General features: G+C 53.9%; 1 protein-coding gene across 1 annotated transcript; it reads right to left on the bottom strand.

Annotated features, from left to right (window-relative positions):
• Positions 1-2,268: 2,268 nt before the first annotated feature.
• Positions 2,269-20,864, bottom strand: LOC131673365 (cone-rod homeobox protein-like). Its single transcript, XM_058951290.1, has 5 exons — positions 20,732-20,864; positions 11,040-11,394; positions 9,811-10,016; positions 4,690-5,126; positions 2,269-4,102 (listed from the first exon to the last, which is right to left on the bottom strand). Exons 2-5 carry the CDS (start codon positions 11,122-11,124, stop codon positions 3,562-3,564), a joined length of 1,269 nt encoding a protein of 422 aa, XP_058807273.1. The 5' UTR covers positions 11,125-11,394; positions 20,732-20,864; the 3' UTR covers positions 2,269-3,561.
• Positions 20,865-21,641: the final 777 nt, after the last annotated feature.

Below are 21,641 nucleotides of genomic sequence, written 5' to 3'. Positions count from 1 at the left end.
TTTATTGATGAGTTGTCACATAGCTTCAAAATGTTTTGGAATAATTGACGATCAAGCAGTTTTCGGAAATGCATTTCTCACATTTCGTTTTATTAGCACAATCTGTATCGATCTGTTTCTTGGCTCTGATAAATGAAATAAAAAATCGCATACTCTATGTAGGTTGGATTTTCGCAAGGGCTCAACTCGGCTCGACTCTCGAAGGCAAAAACTTGCTTTGGAGCTTCGAGCTGGTTCGAGCTTTCAAGCTCGGCAACTATGTTTAGCAACTTGCTTACGAATTGGCATTATTGATGTCGAGTTTAACGGTTCAAGTATTCAAAGTAAGCGTTTCGTTCGACTACAGCTTAAATTTAAGGTTTTGAATTGTTTACGAAGAAGCTCGGACCGTGGGCGATAGTTGGAAAACCGATGGCTTGTAAAAGCACAAAACGCCATGGCGAAGAAGAGAAAGTTGATCGCGCGATTGGTTATCAAACGAACGAAGCGAAACAATGTCTGGAGGCTGAGGAGCGCGGCGGAGTATAAAACGATAATGTAGATCAATTGAGCGTAATGAGTGGTGTGCATACACGCGCGAGGCATGCGTTACGTAATCTAGGCAAATAATTAGTGACGATCGAATTGGTTTAATCCCGCGGCTGGTAGCTGCTCGCCCGCCGCGAGTTTACGCACGGCAAACGCGCGCCCGTGTGCGTTCGAGGGCAAATATCTAATAAATCACTTGATACATTTTACGAAAGTGGTGGCAGACGCTAAAAGGCCAATCTATATAAGCGCGCTCGCGCGTCGGCATGATAATAGCCCCGCGCGACTGAGTGAAACTACCTGCACTCTCGCCACTCAACCCTCCCTCCCACCCACTCTTTTTAGCCCGAAACCCAATTCGATAACCCGCGCAACGCACGCGCGGTTCGCCACCGCCGGCTTCCTACACACTTCGCGTGCGGCATTTAATCTTCTGGCCCATTACTGCTTTCTCTCGCCGACTTTTTTTTTCTCACTGCTTTTTTTTCTTTTCTGTCCCCCCCCCCCCCCCCCCCCCATATCTCTCGCGTCTTTTTGCTTTACACATCGCGCGCTCAAACGCCATTTTAGCGAAGCCCGCGCTGCAAAAAGAGAGAAAGAGGGCAAAAAACTAAGCCGCGTTTCATTCTCCATCTATACGCCTATACGTGCCAGCGTGCTAACTCTGCTCTTTTCTCTCCACTTTTCCAAAGTGAAACTTTAATGGCTTATCCGATTAATTGAATTCGTTATTCCGTGCTTGGCTTTTTAGCCGATTACCAACGTTTTCTTCAATAAGCTCGCGCGCGAATTTTCATACTCGCGCACCGTCGCGCGACGGATTTCCATTTTTTATCATTCGGTTTTATCATTTAACAAAAAACAAAGTGAAATAAAATAAAAACAAGGCCGAGCAATAGCGATGACATTTTAAATAATCGCGCGAGCTTGCAGTTGATTCAGCCAATGGGTATTCTCCGCGGCGGATTGTTTAATTGATTCGAACTGTATGATTTATTGATTGGTACAAAACATTTCAAGCGTCCTGATTCCTCTCTCTCTCTGTCTCTCTCTCTCTCTCTCGGCACTCTCATCAAGCCAATTGATCAATAAGAATTTATCAACGGTTACATTTTATTTACGAGAGAGGCTGTATGCCCACTGCTGGAAGATCTTATAAACTTACTAGATTAATAGACACGCCATACAACTACTTGAGACGCTTAAAATCAATTACACTTTAACGAGAAACCGATGTCAATTGCTTTTTCACAATTGAGCGCCACTCCATCAATTATTTAAATTGCATTCGCATTGTTTTATCGCATTGAAATTGCTAATCATTCGCTGACGTGCGAGATAACGTTACATCAGAACTGCTTTCTGGGATTCAATTTTTCAATGATATTCCATACTCGGTCAATATTGAAAAGAGTTTTTTAATGTTTTGATTATGTGCTCAGAAAGATTGTTTTCAATATATGATATATTAATATATAAAATCGAAAAATTAGATTGCTGAGTCTGTTGAAGCACTGCAAGTAGAATTCTAAGGCTAAAGTCAGACAATGTACAAAAATAATCAGCTCAGCGATCTGATCCTCATTGCCATAACTAAGAGTTGAATTTCAGGATCAAACAATCATTCGTATTTAAGATACGAGTTGTCGAGCCAAAGCGAGAGCACAGATTGATAGTAATGGTACAAATTAAATAAAAAGTAAGCTTTTTACAGAATCATAACTGATATCGTTTATTTAATTACACATATTTTATATTACAAGTTGTGAAATTATTTAAGATTATATTGCACGCGAGAAAACTGTATATTTTATAAATTGTAATGGTTAAACTATTTCAACGAATTCTTTTATCGTCTAATTTCTATTTAAGACTTAGGTCGTGGTAGTATTTACAAAAATTTTTTACACTTATCCTTTCTTATACAGCTAGTTAAAGGTGACACGAATATTTTAAAAATATTATTGTCTTCTACGTGGTTTTGCGTGACATGAAAATCAACGACGCTTCCCGAACGAATGCGCGAAAGGTGTAAGAGCTGCTTGTCTCGCGTTTGCCCTACGAAGATTCATAAAGCTGGGCGCGCGTACGAGCCCAGAGCATTGAGAAAGCAACGAGAGAGAAAGGGGCCTGCTGTCAGTCCAGTCGGGGGACAATTTACGGGGGCCAGTAATTTAATCAGAGCCAGTGGAAAAAAGGAGCAATCGGCGGAGTCGCGGAGACGGACGCGCGGCAGAATAGCTCGTCGGAGCAGGCGGGAGCGAAATCAGCAGGGCGCTCAGTCGCGCGGAGGATCGCGCGGGAGGCGGAGGGCCGTAGCAGTGGAAATCGGAAGCCGCGCGTCGTTGAGCTGGCCCGGGGGGAGGCGAAAAGAAAGAGCCGGCAGCGCCGGCGCTTTGTCTCGGCGCGCCGGCGCGGGGCTAAATCCGCGATGTCGTTGATTAATACGGTTTAGCAGTAAGTGTAACGGAGTGTGCGTGCTCGATGGAGTACCTCCGCCATATCGCGCGGCGGAGGAGCTGGTGGGGCGCGGCGGACGGGTGGCGAACCGAAGCGCCTCGGCACGTGCCGATCAATGGCGCCTCTATCCCCATTGGCCGCGCCGAGCCCGCGCGCTCTCCTCTCGCGCAGCCCCTTCTCGCCGAGACGTACCCCTTCGTCGCGCGCCTCTCTCTCTCTCTCTCTCTCTCTCTCTCTCTCTTCCGGCGGCTGGCCGAGGAAGGGGCAGCGGAGCCGAGCGCGGCTTTTCTTGTGAGGCGCATTGATTGCCAACGAGCCTTGGCGCGCCCGACGCTGCTGCGCACTCGCGCAACGGGACGCCGGCTCGTCCTCGGCAGCACGACCACTTGCTTCGTCCGAACGTCACCGCGACGATGCAAAGGCTACGATTCTCGGGCGCGCCGGTGCGTGGCTACGGGCTACGCTATGCTCTCTATGGACAGCCGTGGCCGCGCGTCGGCCAGTCGGCTATCGGTATGGTACATCGGGCCGCGCTCTCGCCGTCCCCAGCGTGGCGCGCCAAGTGCCGGCGACCTAGGGCTCCTCCTTGGCGGCCGGCTGCAGGTGTGCCAGGTGGTGGGCCGCGGGCTCGGGCCTGGGCCGCGACAAGCCCAGCAGCGGGGGCAGCAGGGGCAGCGGCAGCGCCGGGAAGTGGAAGCCGGCGGCGCTGGCGAGGCCGCCGAGCAGCGCAGAGGCCGTGCTGTGCTCGTGGGCCTTGCGCCTCAGCTCCGCCAGGCTGCTGCTGCGCTGCTGCTCGCTGCTGCTGCCGCCGGCGCTCTTGCAGCAGCCGCACAGCGAGCTCGTGCAGCCCGCCGCCGCCCAGCTGGCCGGCGACCAGGACAGCATCTCCTGCAGGCTGCTCGCCCTCGACGACGACTCCATGGCCGTGCTCCAGAGCGACGGCGCGCTCGAGCTCGCCGCCGACACGAGCGAGCTCACCGGGCTGCCGGCTGCCATTTGGAACTTGGAGGCGAACAGCGGCGGCGAGAACTGCGCCGCCAGGTGTGGCGAGAAGAACAGCGAGGTGGCCGTGGTCTCGACCGGTCGGAAGCCTCCCGGTCCGGCACTCACAGGGCTGCGGGGAAGAAGCCAGAGCGGAGAAAATCAATTTCCAGTTGCTCGTTAGCCTGGCAGCGCCAGAGACGAGTCAAATCCATTCAATTAAAGTTGCCTCGTCAAGAATGAGGCAGAGAGAGAGAGAGAGAAGAGAGAGAGAGAGAGAGAGAGAGAGAGAGAGAGAGAGAGAGAGAGAGAGAGAGAGCGCGAGCGAGTAGAGAGGATAGCGCTAACTGCATCAGAGCAACGCGCGGATGAATAATTGCCAGCGTGGCGCTTTATTACATCGTCCTCTCTCGCTCGCTCCCGGTCTAACTTTTGATCGCGTTAGCCCGCAATTCCAAGTTTTCAATTAGAAATTCATCGTGCCGCCGGGCGCGCGTACACACCGGAGCGAGTCGCCAAAGAGACGCTGCGGCTCTTACGTAGAGCAGCCCTACGCGGAACGAAAGCTTGGCGCCGCGTCCAACACGCTGCGTCCGGACGGCGACGACTCGTCCGTGAATAGGCAACGAGGATACATTTACGAGTGAGAGCGGTTGCTAAATAAATTACGCATGCGAGTAAATGGCGCGTGGCGAGCATCCGGCAGTCGGTCCGTCTCACCTCTCGGCGGGCGGTCCACTTCCGGCTGTCGCAGCTAGACCCGGCTGCTGCTGCTGCTGCTGCTGCTGTTGCGAGTCCAGACTCGACGGCTGCTGCTGCTGCTGCTGCTGCTGCGTCGGCGTGGAGTGCTGGGAGATCGGCTGAGGCGTCAGTCGAGGCTGCGGCGAGGCCGACGAAGGTGTCGGTCCACCGTGGAGTCCTGGCCGTGGGCTCACCGACGTCGACGTCGTGCTCGGACTACGCGAACCGCTCAGCGCCTCCTGATTGCCCGGCGCGTCGTCCGACGTCAGGCCCGAGTCGTGCTGCTGGCTCGCTTGCTGGCCGCCGCTTGGGTTCGACGACTCGCTTGGATTCGAGCTCGCGCCCTCGCGCTTGCGCTGCTCCTCCTGCAGGCGCTGACTCTTGCGCCACTTGGCCCGTCTGTTTTGAAACCACACCTGCAACGTTAACGCGCAAAGTCGTCAGGCGACTGCTCCAAGTCGAGCGTGTGTCTTGGACAAACGGCGTTGTGCGCGATAACGTGCACGCGACGAGCGTCGGAACAATCGAATTACGCGAGAATGAGCCGAGTAACTCTGACAACGCAATTAGGAAGAATTTCGAGTAGAGCGCACTCGAGTTTAGTCAGACGCCACTAGCGTGAACTTAGCCAAGCAGTGCTCCGAGACTGGATTGGAAATAGAAAAGCGCAAACAATCGTTAGTGGATAAAATTGCAATTGGCGGAGGCGGTGCGACTGTGCGTGTTACTTGTGGCCCGTGTAATCGACGAATATTTTTTTCTGGAACGAGCGCGCGGCTGCCTGCGTCGTTAAAGCGCTGCTAATGTCGCGTTTGTCGCCGACGCGAGGTGGAGAGAAAGATCCCTCGAGACGGGTTCGTTAGCGCGATTTCTGCGTTTCTGCCGGGGCATTAATAGTCAAGACTGCATGTTTAATGAAGCCAGGTGGAAGAAGCGAGTGTCGAGTCGTTAGTAACGTGCCTAACAAGACGTAATCACGGCTAAAATGGGCTTTATTAAAGTTTTCCTCTGCCGGCTCTTCCACACGTTTTGCCAGCAAACACATTCTTTTGTGCCCCATCAAGTGCCATAAGAGAGGTTTTGCCCGGAGCCATCCTTCAACCGTTCTCTCATGCCGCTGCCTGTTCGAATTTTCAGAGGCTTCCAAAAAAGCTCCCCTTTTCCGACTCGCGACTTTCTTTCTCGAAGAAGAAAAGGAAAAAAAAATATTCTTTTAATGATAATGAGAAACGAAGGAAAAGGAAGCTCGCCGGATAAATTTCAATTTTCCTTCTGGCGTAGCCGGCTGGGCATCCCTCTCGGAAATAGAAAATAAAGTGATTACGCGGTAATACCTTTGGTTATTTACAAGATGAAGTGTCGGGCGTCGGGGAGCAAAAAATATATAAGGAAATATCGCCGAAAAGGAAGAAGAATATAGCCCGGTGGTTGCTGTAGAATCCAATTTCGCCGGGGCGCCGGCCTCTTGACACACAGAAGGCAGACATCTTATCTCAATTTGGCGCTCGACTTTTATCGGAGTGTATCGCGGAAGGACCGGCGGGGCTTCGTACCTCCAGTTGCGTCGCGATAGTTTCGCCGAGGAAACGTGCAGGCTGCAGGGCGTCTTGCGTCAGGTATAGGATTTGAGGGGCAAATCAAGCACGGAAGCGCGCTTGTTATTCGATACGACAGCTTGCGAGCGAGAGAGGGAGAGAGACAAATCCAGCATCGCTCGGGAGGGTAGCTATATAAAAGGGCGGTCGCAAGCAGACTTGCGTGGAGGAGACAAGCGAGAGGCAGGGCGTCGCCGCAAAGACGAGGAAACAAGTGGAGCGCCGGGGATAGCTGCTGCGAGTCGAGGCTTCGGCAGAAGCTCGGCGGAGCGAGCGAGGCGCACGCCAAATGGTTTAATAAAATAAATATGACGAGGCGCTCCGGCCCTGTCCCGTCGTGGCCCGGGGCAGTCTTGAGACAGAGGCAAAAAGGTGGCGCGAACGACGACGTCGGGAGCACGCTCTCTCTCACTCTCTTTCGTCTGTCGAGTGGCGCGCGAACGCTCGCGCGCCGCCGCCAGACGGCCAGATATAATAATATCCTAAGGGTTGCTGGAACGAGTAATAGCTGGGAACAAAGCCGCGATTCCCCCGAGATCGAGCGCGCAACGTTGAATTTTTACCCCACTACTCGCACCCCTCTCCCCCCCACCCGCGCTCTCTCTCTACTCTCGGCACTTATCCCTCTTTCCTCCGCCCGGGCTTTGCCTTTTTTCCATCTGAATTTAATCCTAAATACGTCTTGAGACCGTTCACCTCCGCGACTCTCTCCGACCCGCGGCTCCGGCGAGTCCGCGCGCCGCGCGCCACCAAATCAGCGCACGCCGGTTCTCGTCGCGACGGCTCGTGGGCGCATACGCTTGCTCGCCTTGAGTTTGTTCGGCCTAATCAACTCAAACGCTCGTCGAGTGAAAAGCGAGTTACTCGATCTCTCTCTCTCTCTCTCTCTCTCTCTCCCACGGGCGACGCGAGCTCGTTGAGCGCAGCGAGCCGCGGTCGTGCGGCGAGGGCTGCTGCGGGCTCGCGCGCGTCAAACAACCGCGCGGTCTCCTTTCCCACGTTTGCTTTTTTCTCTTTTTCTTTTCCTCTCCTTTTTTTTTTGTTTCGCGCGTTCGCGTTACTTCTTTTTGCGCCCCTCTGCCCCGAAGGCTGATTCATCGATCCGCGCGAGGGCCAGGATTTGGAAGACGCGCGGCACGACCTACTTGAGGCGCGGCGGCGCTGTATCGGCCGCGTGAAAAATGCAGCAGGGAGAGAGGGCGGAAACGCAGGCGCAAGGCTTGTTGTCGGCTGACTGTAAAGCAGCGAGGTTCGAGCGGAAACGTGATTTGAGTAGATCGCGCACGAGAGACGATATTTGCGTGGTGTGCGCAAAGTCGCGGGGAAAACGTGCCTCTCGGTTCGGGCCCCCCCAGGAGCGCCTAATTGGAGTAGCAACGAGACGAGAACTAGCGAGCGACGACGGCGAAAACGAGACGCGAGAGCCAAGTCGCGCGAGCGCACGCGGGCGAACTGCCGCTGCATAAACGCGCCTATTTGTCCATTATTCCAGATTCCCTTTGTCTTCGTTAATGAAACAATGAGTCTGCGCCGCCGTAATTGCGTCATACCCGAAGGCTCTGCAGCCTCGTGCAGCCCGGCCGTGCGTCGTACACGTCGGCCTTGCCGTGCGACCCAGTGAAAAATCAAACGTGCAACGCGAGCCTTACCGAGTTAGGCGCGCGCGCGTTAAAAAATTGGCATGCAATGAAATTCAAAATGAAAGGGGTGTGCTCGAGCGAGGGTCGCTGTAAGCAATACCGAGAGAGCGACACGTAACAAATTTGATTTAGTTTTGGAATAAGAGGGTGTACCAGTGCTACTCGGCCGAGAGCAAATTGCGTAGTCTAGCCGAATCGATTGCAATAGCGGCTCCCGCAAGAGCCGTATAAGAGCCAAAACTCTTAATTCGATCGAGTTGCGCACGAAGCAACTTTCCGGCGTCCGGATTTTCAATTCCTGTCTCTCGCTGCCGAGTTTCGATACAAATCTACAAATTGACTTTGGATTTTCCGCCGCGGAATCGACGACGACGACGACGACGGTGACGACTTTTGTCTCGCAATCTCGTTTGACTTTCCGGAATCGAGTTTCGACGAGACACGTATGTATCCGCGATCGAAAAAAATAACCCATAGGCTCTCTCTGTTGTCGAATGGAGTGCACTTCACAAGGATGATATTTGCGAAAGAAAAGAAAATTGTTCGGGCAATTAGCCAGGAGAACTCTCGCTGGCAAAGGCAAACATTTGTCGCTAATGAGATTCTAGAGAGGCATCATGAATCACTGAAATCCCGTATTGTTTTCGCGAGAAAGTCGCAGGAGTAAACATCTAATAATTGCCCGGCGCACGGTATAAAGACGTTATCCGGCTTGTGCGTCTCGCTCACGCGGAGTACGATATTCCTTTATTAAGGGTGTATTGTCGCGGAGCGCTGCAGCTTTTAATGGGGCACGTGGCCGCCCCTGAGCTGAAGGGTCCGTATGTACAAACAAGTGGCGACAAACTCGTGTCACATGCTGTGTGCCGCTGTTAAATGAACTATGCAGTCGTTCGACCTTTGCTTGTGGTGTTTTCCACATCGGATATTCACAATGGGCTTTCCAGGGCGCACGAAATACTCGATGTGGCGCGCGTGGTTTGTTTTCAGAGATTCATTCTGCCCAAGTGACTTCAACTTGTGCAGCAGGTGTCAATTCCAAATCAAAGCGACACTCGTTGGCTATTTGACGCGATTGCCACACGACCGCGGCTTTTTTCTTCTTCTCCGATGAAGCGGCCAATCTGATTATTTTCCGAACGACGCACGCATCCGCTAAAATTTGCAAACGTCGACTGACCATTCGGAAAAATAAAAGCGGATAAGTCACGATTTCAATGTAGATTAATTCCGGCGGCGCGAAAGCGCACGAAGGAAAATTAGCACGCTCGCACTGCGCGCAGAGAAACACAGACATGAGAGTGAAGAAGGGACGTGCGGAATAGAGAGAGAGAGAGAGAAAGGGAGAGAGCGAGATCGCGCGCGCAAGAGAGAGTAACAATCTGGCGAATTACCGGCTTAGTTCGTCAGAAGATTATGTCAGGTTGAGGGTGTCAGCGAGACCCTCGGGGCCCGCAGCTCCTTCTCACGCGCCTGCCCACCGAGAACTGCCAAGCTGCTGTTTTTCTCTTCCCCCTTTTTCTTCCTTTTCTCTCTCGTTCGCGCCCGCCATGCCGATGCGCGACTGCGTGCGTGCGTGCGCTCGACTATTTTTTCCGGCGAGCTCTCGCTGCAAATTTTCGTCGGCGCGGACGCAGAGTCGCGAGTGAATTTAGATGGAGCGAGTGTCGCTCGCAATCGAGCTCCGCTCATTGAGATCAATTGTTTTCCTTGCCAAGCGTAGACTACAATCGCTCGTTACTAACCACGCCATTAGCTATATATATATACACACTGGAGATTTCAACGCCGACTAAATATGCACGTACACCTTGCTTATCCGCCAGTCGCGATTGTTATATAATCAGCGTCTACTGCACAATTACCTGTACTCGAGCCTCGGTGAGATTGATTTTTATCGCCAGATCCTCCCTGGTGAACACATCTGGATAGTGCGTTTGCGCGAATGCCTTTTCGAGCTCTTCCAGCTGCATCAGCGAGAAGGTCGTTCGATTTCGCCGCTGTTTTCTCCGCACGAACGAGTCTTCGCCAACGCCGTGCAAGGCCGGATGGTAGGCCGAGTAGCTGGCATCTGAAAGCGAATGGGAAAAATGATATTTCACCCGAAAATCAATGCGCCGATGTGTCGCACTGTGGAAATCCCAGTAGAATAACAACAAACTAGGCCGTCGACCTGCGGCGGAACGGAGGGAGACGAAAAGAGCGAACGAGCGCAACTGCGGAGAGAAAGAGAGAGAGAGAGAGAGAGAGAGCGTGCGAGCGAACGGCGGCGGCGGCGGTGGCGGAGCACCGCTCATCAATGATGCAAAGCAATCAGCGCAATTAATTACCGCGACGCTAAGCTACGGCTTAGCAAAAAACGCAAATTAATTCGCTGGGCTCTGAAAAATTGACGCAAAGCTCCGTCGTGTATTCCACCTCTGATTGTTGACTTTGCTCTGTGGCGCGCGCGAAAGGCCGGCGAGAGGAAGAAGAGCGAAAATCCGGCACAATTATCGATTGGCCGCGCGCGTAAATAAATTTAACGACGGGTATCTCGCAGGAATGGAAATCCACTCAAGACGTTGGATCAGAGTTGGGAAAAGTAAAGCCGGAGTCATCAGTCTGTATTTCTTTGAGCCCCATCGTCGCGCTGATCCAATTTATTAGCGACTGCTAGTAATGCCGCGTGGTTTTCGGCCGATCCATTGTGCGGCACAGAGCGAGAGAGGGGTGGGGTTGGAGGGGAGAGAAATCTAATGAGAGAGCGAGAGCTAAGCCACTAATGAGCATAACGAGCTGTAGTTAGAGCGGAGAGCGCGCGCGCGCGCGCGGCGAATTCGGCTGCAGGGACGCTGCTGGCCCGTCGTCGAGCGAGCCACTTAGCGACTTATCACGTAGTTGCCTAATCTGTTTATCCCGACAAGGAACACACGAGGCACGGGGCGAGCGGCAGGGCGGGGGGAGACGGAGCGCGCAGCTCGGCCATCGGCTCACCTACTCCCCAGGGCTGCCTTCTCTACCGGCAGCTGCGTCGTCGCTCGTCGGCACTTTTTCGCGCGACACGCGCACAAAGCCGCGCACGCACACGCACACCGCGTGCATGCCAACTCACATGGATGAGTGGGTGCGAAGGGGTACTCGAGGGAAGGCGGCAGCCTCGGAGCCGGCAGGCCCGAGGGGCAGTGGTAGCAGAACATGCCCGCGCCGCTCGCCGCCCGGCTGGCCGCTGCCGCCCCTGGGCCTCCTGCCGCCGCTGCCGACGCGCCGCTGGCCGCCGCTGCAGCCGCCGCCGCCGCCGCCGCCGCCGCCGCCGCCGCTGCCAACTGAGTCGCCTGAGCCTCCCGCGCTGCTTGCTGCTGCTGCTGCTGCTGCTGCTGCTGCTGCTGCTGTTGCTGCTGCTGGGTTGTCGGCGACGACTGCTGCTGGGCTCGCTGAGACGACGATTGCTGGGCATGTACCGAGCCAATCTGCGAAACAACCAACGCGCAGAGCGTAGCGTTGAGTAAGAGGCCGAAGAAAGCTGCTGCGGCGGCAGAGATTATTCAATGAAGGGAAGAGGAGCAGCAGCGGCAATCTAATAAATAATAATGAGTTATTACATGTCAATCATGGTATTGCGAATATCCGCATTGGTAATATCGAGGGGGAGAGACACGTAGACGCGGGCGAGGGCCGTGCGTGCGTCTGGACTTCCGGCGACGGGAGAGCCGAAACGAGATAACACGTCGATCCCCATTACAGCGGCAGCAGGCCAACATCGACGCGGGGGGAGAGCATTCTAAACTCGCGTAAATAAGTAACGAGGGTATTGAAGCCATCGCTCGAGAGCGAACTTAATAAGCCGAGAGTCGTCAATTTGTAATGCGAGTGCGCGCGTGTGCGTGTGCGTGCACGTAGCCTTTACGTAACGCCACGCGCGCGCAGGCTTTGCCGCGAGAGAGGGAGAGAGAGAGAGAGAGAGAGAGGCGAGCGGCCAAGGGATAAATTGAATTTTAGATCGCGCGCGCGCGCGTGTGTGTGGCTCGCCCGGCCAGATCATGCTAATTAAAATTTGAAATTGATATTAGAGTATTGTTGTTGGCCACACGGCAGCGGCAGAAGCAGCCGGCGGCAAGCCAATCAGAGGCGCGCGAGTCCGCGACAGCGAAGATCGTCGCGGCCGAAATCGCCGGCGGATCTTTGCTCGTTCGACACGGGCGAGCGATGGCCCGCAGCGCGAGAGCTTACGCGGCCGATGATCGGATTATAAACCTCAAGAGCAGATGTTCAATTTGAAACACGAGACACTCCCCGGCTCTCGCGCGCGCTACTGGACCCGCTTGATGACGCGCCGTAAGCCCGCCGCGGATCAGCGCTCGATTATTGATGGCTCCTCGTCTTGAATCCCGCGCGGCAGCGAAAACCAATCAGCGGACTCGCGACCGAGGGCGACGAGTCACGAGCGCGAATTAGCACGCGGCAAATCGAATCGAAAGGCGGAAAATTGATACGGAGAGCGCGCGCGCGCGCGGTGTTTGTTCAGTTGAACGCAAGGCAAACAAGCTGGGGCATCGCCTGAAATTTGATCCATGCCGCATGCCACCGGCGGATCAAAGGATGCTGCGCGCTCGGATCCGCGGGCGAACCTGCAGCCTCTCCCCGCCTCCCGCCGGCGAAGGGCAGCCACTTAGGTGTGCGCGGCAGCTCGTTCCCCCCCGTCGCGGGCGCATGCGCGCCGCTGGCGCTCACGCGCGACAAGTGAAACGCCGAAAAAAAGAGAAAAAAGACGAGGAGCGCGTAACAAGGGGCCAAATGGACCGAGCGCTAATCGCCATGCTGCTGCTGCTACTGCTGGTGCGCGAGCGTATGGTATCAAGCGCCCCCCTCCCCCGCGCCGCAAGTCGTTCGCCCGAGGGCGGATTGCCAGAGTCTATATTTGCTCGGCGCTCCCGCTCTCCGGATTAGCCGCGACTATGCGTGTTTTATTGCGCGATCATCCGATTGCCCCCGCGCGCCGCAAACGGGGGCTCGCCGCAAGCCCGCACGCCGCATCCACGCTGTATCCCGCTAATTACTCCCGCGACTTTGCGCCCGCGCCGCGCCTTGCGACGGCGAAGACAATTGGCTCGCGCGCGCCTGCTTATCGATCGCAGCCGACGTCGCCACGCATGCACGCCCGACAAAGAAACGCAATTACGCTGACTCGGAAGTTACCTCGCGAAACAAGCACACCAGTCAATTGAGCGCAACTCAGTTAGGACTTAGTTTCTCGCACCCTTCGCGAGTCGCGCGGTCGCCTTACTTTCTCGCGCCGCCCTCCTCCTGCGGCGCTGCTGCCGCTGTCCCCGGGATCGTGCCGATCGCAACGACAGTTCCGGGGGCTCGATCGCCGGCGCTCCTGCGAGAGCGCTGCCGGGCCCACATGCCCAACTGAGGGACGCCGGCTTTGGCTTTACAAGTGAAATACGAGATGTGGCTCGAAACAAAATGCCGCTTTATTACTTATTAAATGAACCCTCTTAAATACTTGATGGATTCAATTAGAACGAAAATTGCCATTGAAGTTCTCTCTCTCTCATCTCTTCTTTTACGATGATTAGCGCGGCCTCGGCAGAGTGGAAAAATCTACGAGAAAGACACTTTTGCGGACAAAATAGCGGCACTAGACGCTAGAATTTCCAGAAATACGGAGGCGCATCTTACGCGATCGAGGGCTCGATTACCGACTGACTAATTGTATAATTGCAGCCGTCGGCAACGCTAAGTCGCTCGCACCAAGTCACACTCCGCTGACGTCAACATTCAATAATTTGACACGCGACGTATATCGCCGGCAATATTCCGCTGCCAACTGCGTTGCGCAATTAACGCCGTTCTCAATTGCAACTCACATATATTCGATTGGCACACACCAACCACCTCGCTATTCTTACTATTTCTATTGTTAATATTTGGTTGCGATGAATTTTTTCCGATTCTTTTAACATCGATACGCCTAGCTTTTACCAACTGTGTGCAATTGCCGTTCAATCATTTTCTCTGTCGCCGAGATTCGTACGCGCGAAGACTGGGACAGATACGAGCAATATTCTATTGATACGAAGCAACATCGTCGCCTACGTTAGTAAATTTGAAATAGCGCATGGTCGTTATAAAATTGTGGCGTTAGGCCGCTAAGCTTCGTATAATCACCAATAAAGAAAGACACGAAAGAGAGCGAGAAGAAAAGGAGGGAGAGGGAGGGGGGGGGGAACAAGAGCGCGTCTATAATTGAGAAAGTCCATTAGATCGTCGACTCGCGCTTGCGACTGCTCAACGGTTGGCGTGACATAAGTGAGATTTTATGGGAGAAAAGACAACGGCTGCGCGTTCGTCAATTGGCCGAAATTCGGGCGTGCAAATTGAATGTTTTATTAGTGAAGGCATAGAGCCGCGATGGCAAACTATAAGGAATGCAGTGTCGGCCTGTTTTATTAATACAAGCAGCCGAGGGACTCCACTCGAATTGGAGAGAATTAATTAAAGCCGCTGAAATTGGATGCAGCGCGTTAGCCCTTATTCTGGCATGACACAATTCAATAAGCCCGCTAGCTTCCAGTCACTAGCGTGTGATACAGCCTCGCTTATTAGATGCGGGGAGGCAAGGCGCTTCTTTCTCAGAAGACGACTCTTGCGCCTCGACAATCGCCTTTCCATCTGACCGTTCTTCGGGCGGTCTAACCTCGCCTCGTAACGCCAGCCATATTCCAGCGCGAATTCGCTTGCATGCGCCAGGTTTGCGTTTACATGCAGCTCGATCAATTTATCAATTTGACGATCGCATAATTCAATGACCAATATTTATTCAATGGTCGGTCCGCAGTAGCAACCAATGGCAAAATCAAATTCGATTGCCTTTTGTAATGAAATTTGCCAAACATTTAACTGAATTTTTTTTTCTTCGAATCTTCAAAATGGATCATTTTCCTAACTTAATTTTGTAACGCTCGTTTGATCGTACGTCCCCTCAACTCCCTCATTTTTCCAACACTCGCCCGAGGCAACTCACGACCCCTAACTCCTCCCCTATTTTTTTTTTTTTTTTTTTCATGAAAATCGTGGCATGAGCGGGAATACAGAATTAGCAGTTAGTGGCTACATTTTTCTTTTATTTTTAACCCGTATGATAATTTTACGGAAACCTCATGAAATAATAACACAAAGTCGTGTATTCTATGAAGAAAATATTTCTATATTTTGGTTAATCTTGCTGTAAATTTAACTTGCCTATCGATTAAAATCATTCGGTATAGGGAAATGATATTTTATCGTTAAACAACAAAAGCTATTTTCATCTCTCGAAACATACGTAAATTGTTTGAATTCTATTTTTTTCTTTTCTTCAATATTCGTGATATCTTTCTTGTAGATACATACGAGAACAAAGTGGCGTTTGTAATTTCCATCAGCAAACAAAACATAAACATGACCGTAACTCACTTTATCGATATAATTAGTGATTGTTTGCGCATCGAAAAAAAAATTTTTTAATTTATCTCCGCTACTACGTAAAATTGGCCCATGAAATATTTGCGGAAAGTGCGATGATAAAAATTCCCGATTGAACGGTTACTTTTTCGAATAAATTCACACTGTCTATAATTCAACATCTGTACGAACTGCAAACAGAGGAGAGAAAGTTTTTCGAATAAAAAAAAATGTCATTCAACCATAAAGCAGAACATCGCGTGTGTACTGAAAAAATAACAAGTTTGGTAGACTTTTACGAATCGTTCCAATTAACGTTGTTGATCTGTTTGCGTGGATAGTAATCGATTGGTTTTCGAAAAATCCAGATACAGCCAATGTAGAAAGCAAACGACACCGAGTAAAGTTGATTTGAACGATGGCAATCGCCAAGATTACCTAATGGAAAATCTCGCGTAGCGAGACACTGTTAGTTAATCAAGGCAAACTGCTTAACAGGGGAGTATCCAATAACCCCAGCGTACATCCAATTTCAATAAATCAAAACGTTAGCCACACACGCAGCGGTTAAAACCACACGCGGAGTAATGAACGTGGCCTCGCTGTGTATCCGCGTCTGGCATTTGGCGCGCGTCGGGTTTGCTTATTAGCAAAGTGCAACTGGCGCTTAAATGAACGAGCCCGCCACAATGGCCGAAACAGCACGGGCCGCGAGAGATGAGAGCTCCGTTTATTATTCGAGAGAAAGCCTCAGGTGTGCCACTCCCCTAACTCCCGCGCCGCGCGCAGTTTGCAACTCCGGCGGAGGGGCGGCCAAATTAATTGCGAAGAACCGCCAACAAATTGCCGTCTGCCCGGGCGGCGACGTAGCTTACGGAATCTCGCGCGACGAAACCTTCGGTATTTGTATCGCGCGAAGGATGTAACGATCGCTCAGCTGTAATAGCCGGCGATATCTCGTTAAGAAATATTCTATATATACGTCAAGCCCGACGGCTTTATTAACTTCAATTCTAGTCGATTAGTGCGTGGCTGGCGCGCTTTGCGAAAGGCTGGACGGCGATGCTGCGCGAATCGAATATCGTGCCGCGCGCGTTGCGCCTTCGGACGAACGGCCGAGCGAGAGGCAAGCGAAGGGACGACCGGGGCGGGCACCGATCGGATCGACGCCGATAGGATGGAATTGATGTCGAGCGACGATTTATCATCGCCGCCGTTCGCAGTCTCGCGCGAAAAGCCCCGAGGCCCCCGGCGCTTCCTTTCGCATGGAAATCCATATACGTGTTTTCCGTCGGCGAGCCCGGAAACGGCGCGCGCTTGCGCGATGATTTAGGGACGGTGGCGCGCGCGGAATAAAGAAAGGGCGCCGTAAACGACGAGGGCCTTGGCGAGCGTGACGAAAATCGAGTCCGGGGCATTGAGATTCCGATTGACTTCCGGCGCGGCGCGGCTTCCAGTGCATTAGGCGCGCGCAGCCGAGTCCGGGCGTCCGCGCGAATAAAAGGCGCCCGATGCCCCGGCACGTTACGTCCGAGGGCCATTGTCTCCGCGCCGCCCCGCCGTGAGCCCGTCGGCAGGACCTCCGCGCTCTCCGATGATGCCTCGGAAGCGGCCGGCGGCCGGCGGCCGGCGGCAGCGAGCTTACTCGAGAGGCCTTTGTCGCTCGAAGCCTCAAAGCTAATTGGCCCTCGATGTTCTAGCGTTTGAAAATTATCCCGCAGAGAGAACGAGAGCGGCTTTATAAATCTCATTTAATTGTTAAGTAAGCAGATTGTTAACATTTCGGGAGCGCTATAGACTTGCGTAGGCGCAGCGGGCGGAGAGAGGCAGCAGCATTTAAATTATTTACGCAATCGATACAGCGATGAAGCGCGCGTTTCAGCGATAATTTTGTTTTCTTTGATGTTTGCCATCATCGGCGAGAGCGAGAGAGTGCGAGCGCGCGACAGGGGCCGGGGGAGGGGGGGCTAAGTGGTACGCCAAAAGCGACTAGGCTAACGCAATTAGAGTCGCTCTCTCGGCGCGGCTGTATACGCACGGAAGCGCGCGCGCTCTCGCTCATTACGAAAATGCGACACTTGTCAATTTGTCATACGTGTACGCGCGGCCCGATTCAATTTCGCGTCCCCTCGGCAATCTGTTTTTGATGTTTCTCCGCGCTTCGCCACTAGCAACACCTATGTGCGTCGCGGAAAGAGAGAACGAGCGAAAAGGCTATTTGTTTAAAAGGCTGCGTCTGCTGATAGAGAGATGCGTGATTAACGTAGATTAAATAACAACATGAGATGAACCCCTTGTGGAAATTTGAGCAGCTTCCCTCAATAGCCAATTACAGTTGGCGTTGCGACTGCGAGAGAGCGAGAGAGAGAGAGAGAGAGAGAGAGAGAGAGAGAGAGTTAACTGAAGAACGGAGAGTAGGCAGCAAACCGGTTGAATATTTAAAATTGGATTACAAACGACACAAGCGAGCAGTGCAGTGGTGGTGCTTTGTTCGAGCGAGCAGCTATTGATTGCATTTGTTTTCATTGGCCCTGCAAACTCGAAGGCAACACTCGCGCGAGGAGAGAGCGTTGTCTCGCGGCTGGTGGCGCGCTGCCCGTCAATTAATCTAAATTGAATTCTTCGCTCGCATCTCGTTGGCGGGGCCTGGCCGATTCTTATGCAATTCAGCGAGGAGCGGAGCGGCGAGGCCTCGCCTTGCGCGCCCGAAACCCCGAGCGCGGCGGAGGCGCGGATGCGGGATCGCGCGGCCCAGCTCGCGGCATTGATTCAATTAATCTGTCAATTTAGCAATTACACGGATGAGTTTGTTTGGCTCCCGCGCGCTCGCCCCGGCCCCGCCGTCAATTCCCTCGCATACGCGCGCGTCGGATCGAAAGTCGGCCGATCATCGACTCTCCGGCGCGTCTGCGTGCGCGCCAGCGCGACAGCGAATACGTAACCGCGCGCTGGCTCGAGGCACAGATTCAACGAGCTCAATTGGCGCGCCGAGCGAGAGACCTACGCCGCCGCGGCGGACCGATCCTATTGATTCGGTGTCGGTGCGCGCGACGATCCGTCTTGGACGGCGCTCGTCGTCGCCGTCGTCGTCGGGTCTACGGACGCCGCGCGGCGCCCCGGCTAACGAACGCCGATAGCCGCGAAAAGTGGCGGCTGTGAGTTACGGATCTCTGGGCGTGCGCGCGGGCAGAGGCAGGCCAACGCGAGCGCAGGATTAATGCGCGCGAGTCTGTCTTATGTGTGCACTGGCACATTATATGGCGCGGCTAGTACAGAGCGTCGGCCGTAAATTCCGAGCGGAAGGCGATTTAGCGAGCAGCGCTACGGGGGATAAATCTCGAAGAAGTCGAAAAGCGTAAAACAGCTCTATCTCTCTTTGGAGCGAGGCACGGGGGAGACGAGGAGAACATTGGTGCTGCGGCTCGCGCTGCGGCGCACACACACACACACACACGCAGAGTCCTGCGCAGGACGAAGGCGTGTCTTCTCTTTGACTATACACAACTCTTTTCCGCGCTGGCCGCACCCGAGCGCGCAGCTATATCAGTGACGGAGAAATCGCATTTTTATTGAGCTCGCCTAGCGCTGCATCTCGGTATTAACCCATCTCTCCCCGATCTTCCTTTCCACTTTTATCACTTTTCCAACTACCCGGCCGCCAACTTTTCCCATATAACGGCTGTCTTTTATTAGCCGCGAGACCTCTTTCGCCTCGCTCCTTCGAGAAACTCACTTGCCTCGCGCGCGCCTGTGTGCGGCTCGCGCGAGGCTCGAATCAAAGCCTCGTCGGCGCTCTCGAATTGCTATTCTACGATCGTTCGCGGTCCAATCGTTTTGCGCTCGATTAAGTAAGGGTCAGCTGCCGGGCGCTGCGCCTGAAAATAGCCGGCAAGCGGAAAGGTTCGAACACCAGCCGTCCGCTCGCGAGTGGCTTTTCGACTCGAGCAAACTGCGCCACGACGGCCAATCTGCGTTCAAATAACAATTTTCCGTCTCAGCCTCTGATTTCAATAAAACAATCTTTAGCGCGAATTGCCTCCAGTTAAGAGACACGGCTTCAATTATGTTAAAGACAAAGATTGAAGCTTAAATTACGTAAATTACGCGATTAAGCGACTTCGCCATCGGAATTTCTAAATAAGACACTAATTCAACTAGGCTATCCTCGTAATTCAGTATTACGTATACGGCTACTACTCGGAACAAAGATTGTCAGCTCGTCGGTGTGATGATCCCCCCCCCCCCCCCCCCGCCGCAAAGCATGCCAAGTTAAGCGCGGATTTGCTCTAAGCGATACTTCTTCGATAGGCAATTAGAATTTCGTGCGAATTTCGTTAAGTGAGCTGTACCACTTACACCGAAGCATGTGATTTACATTCAAGTTACTTAGGCCGCGCCGTCAATTTGCATCCGTCAGTCGGCAAAAGAATCTACGCTCTCTGTTAGAAATTTGGCATCGAGTTGCGCGCGACCAATCTGTCGGCAATTCTCGTGGCGCTTCGATCCCCGTGGAGCTCCAAGACAATATCGCCCCGCGGACGAAAGAAGGAATGACGCTTGAAAAGTGAGCGCAACACTCAAAAATAAGTCCCAGCGTGGCGGAGCTCTGTGGGTCATATCAGCACTGCCGCCGGAAATTAAATGCTGAATGTGTATAATTGAGACGATTGGGGTTAAAAATTTGCATGCCTCTGTGCGCGAACATTATTTTGATGATATGCAAAGGAAATTTACATGGTTCGCGATAGATGCGAGCACATATGCATATTAATTGGCTTGATTGAGTTGCGCGCGCCCCGGCAGCCAGCCAGTCAGCCAGCCAGCCAGCCGCTGTTCTACGCAAGTGCGACGTCAAGTAAACAGGCTTTTTCGTGATATTGCCCGGCACAGGCCGAGAAAAGAAATGGTCGATCGAGAGGACAGGAGGCCGAAACGGCACGAGAGCCGGAAAGGAGAGACAGAGAGCGCGATAGTGGAACGACACAGAGGCGTAGGCGTGTGCGACGTGTCTGCAGACGTATATATAATAGCATGCACGTGTAGGTGGAGAGAGGCAGCAGGCAGGCCCGTCGCGCTCGAGTCTGCTGCTCGAGTTGCGCACACATATAGCGGCTAATTGAATGAGCGCTCATGAGAGCACGTAATTTAGCACTTGGAGCGCGGTAGTGAGGCGGTAGTTTAATCGGGCGCAGGCAGTGCAAACGAGAAAGCGTAATCTCCGAAGAGAATGATGGAATTACCGAGCGACGCGCGAGAGAGAGAGAGAGAGAAAGAGAGAGAGATGGTGCGCGCGCGGCCGTCGACTCGACGATCGCAGCCGGCCGCCGATCGCGCGACGGGGATCGGCGGAGTAGCTACCTTGAGCAGCGGGGGACTGGAGGAGCAGTCGGCGCCCGGTCGGAAGAGCGTGGTCGTGGCCGTGGCTGCGGCTGGTGGCGCGCCCGGCGGCGCTGCTCCGGCGCGCTGTCCTGCCTCGGAGGTTGCCCGCCGAATCCTGGCGCGCCAGACGCTCGGGACGACGACAACAGCGAGCCGACCTCGTCGCGACGTGGGCCTGCGGTGCTTGGCGAGTAGCTCGCGCACTCGGGTCGAACGGTGACTGGCGGCGGGCGCCGCGGACGGCGAGCACGCGGTGGCCCGGCAGGGAGAGCGCGCCGATAGGGGATGGGCGGGAACGCGCAGGCGCGACCGCCTCCTTCTCGCGCTGGCACGGCCTTCCCGCCGAGACCATTGGCTCGCCGAGACGCGCTCGGCAGGGGGTCGACGACGCCTCTCCAACACACGCAGCACGCCGAGATAGATTCGCCGCTCTCCTCTCTCTCCGCTCGCCCGCGTGCGTGTATCCGTAGCCGCGAGACGTGCCGCCGTTCCCACCTCCCCTACCCGCCCGCCGATTCGCCTCTCTTTCTCTCTCTCTCTCTCTCTCTCTCTCTCTCTCTCTTTCTCTGCAGCCAGTCGACGATTCGATAATCCGCGGGGATTGTCACTTAGGCGCAAATTGAAAGGCGCCGCGATTGCTTTTTCATTAGAGGCGCCGCCGCCAGCGCCTTTGCGCCAACCATCACTCTCCGCCGAGCTCTCGCCTTGCCTCGCTTGTATATCGCGTTGGGCCGCAGGACGTTGACGTGCCGGCACGTCGCGCCGCCGCCTGCGCCTATCTCCGGGCGGTCTGACCAGATTCGGATGCGACTACTTGGAGCGATCGATTTCTGCGATTGGACGTAGAGCTGCCGAAACGCGTTTTCGCGATGAGAGCAGCAAAGACTCT

Source organism: Phymastichus coffea, unplaced genomic scaffold (genome assembly GCF_024137745.1).
Source record: "Phymastichus coffea isolate CEN01 unplaced genomic scaffold, Cenicafe_Pcof_1.1 PCOF00174, whole genome shotgun sequence".
Taxonomy (NCBI): Eukaryota; Metazoa; Arthropoda; class Insecta; order Hymenoptera; family Eulophidae; genus Phymastichus; species Phymastichus coffea.
The sequence above is the reverse complement of the archived record's forward strand: the minus strand, read 5'-3'. Positions and strand labels throughout refer to the sequence as shown.

What these genes read in the sequence shown, in the direction of transcription:
- LOC131673365 (XM_058951290.1), bottom strand. Translation starts at nt 11,124, where the DNA reads ATGTTCTGCTACCACTGCCCCTCGGGCCTGCCGGCTCCGAGGCTGCCG. An exon ending in CTTCGCACCCACTCATCCAT is followed by an intron (nt 10,017 to 11,039) that starts GTGAGTTGGCAT and finishes ATTCGCTTTCAG; the next exon opens with ATGCCAGCTACTCGGCCTAC. An exon ending in AGTGGACCGCCCGCCGAGAG is followed by an intron (nt 4,103 to 4,689) that starts GTGAGACGGACC and finishes TCTTCCCCGCAG; the next exon opens with CCCTGTGAGTGCCGGACCGG.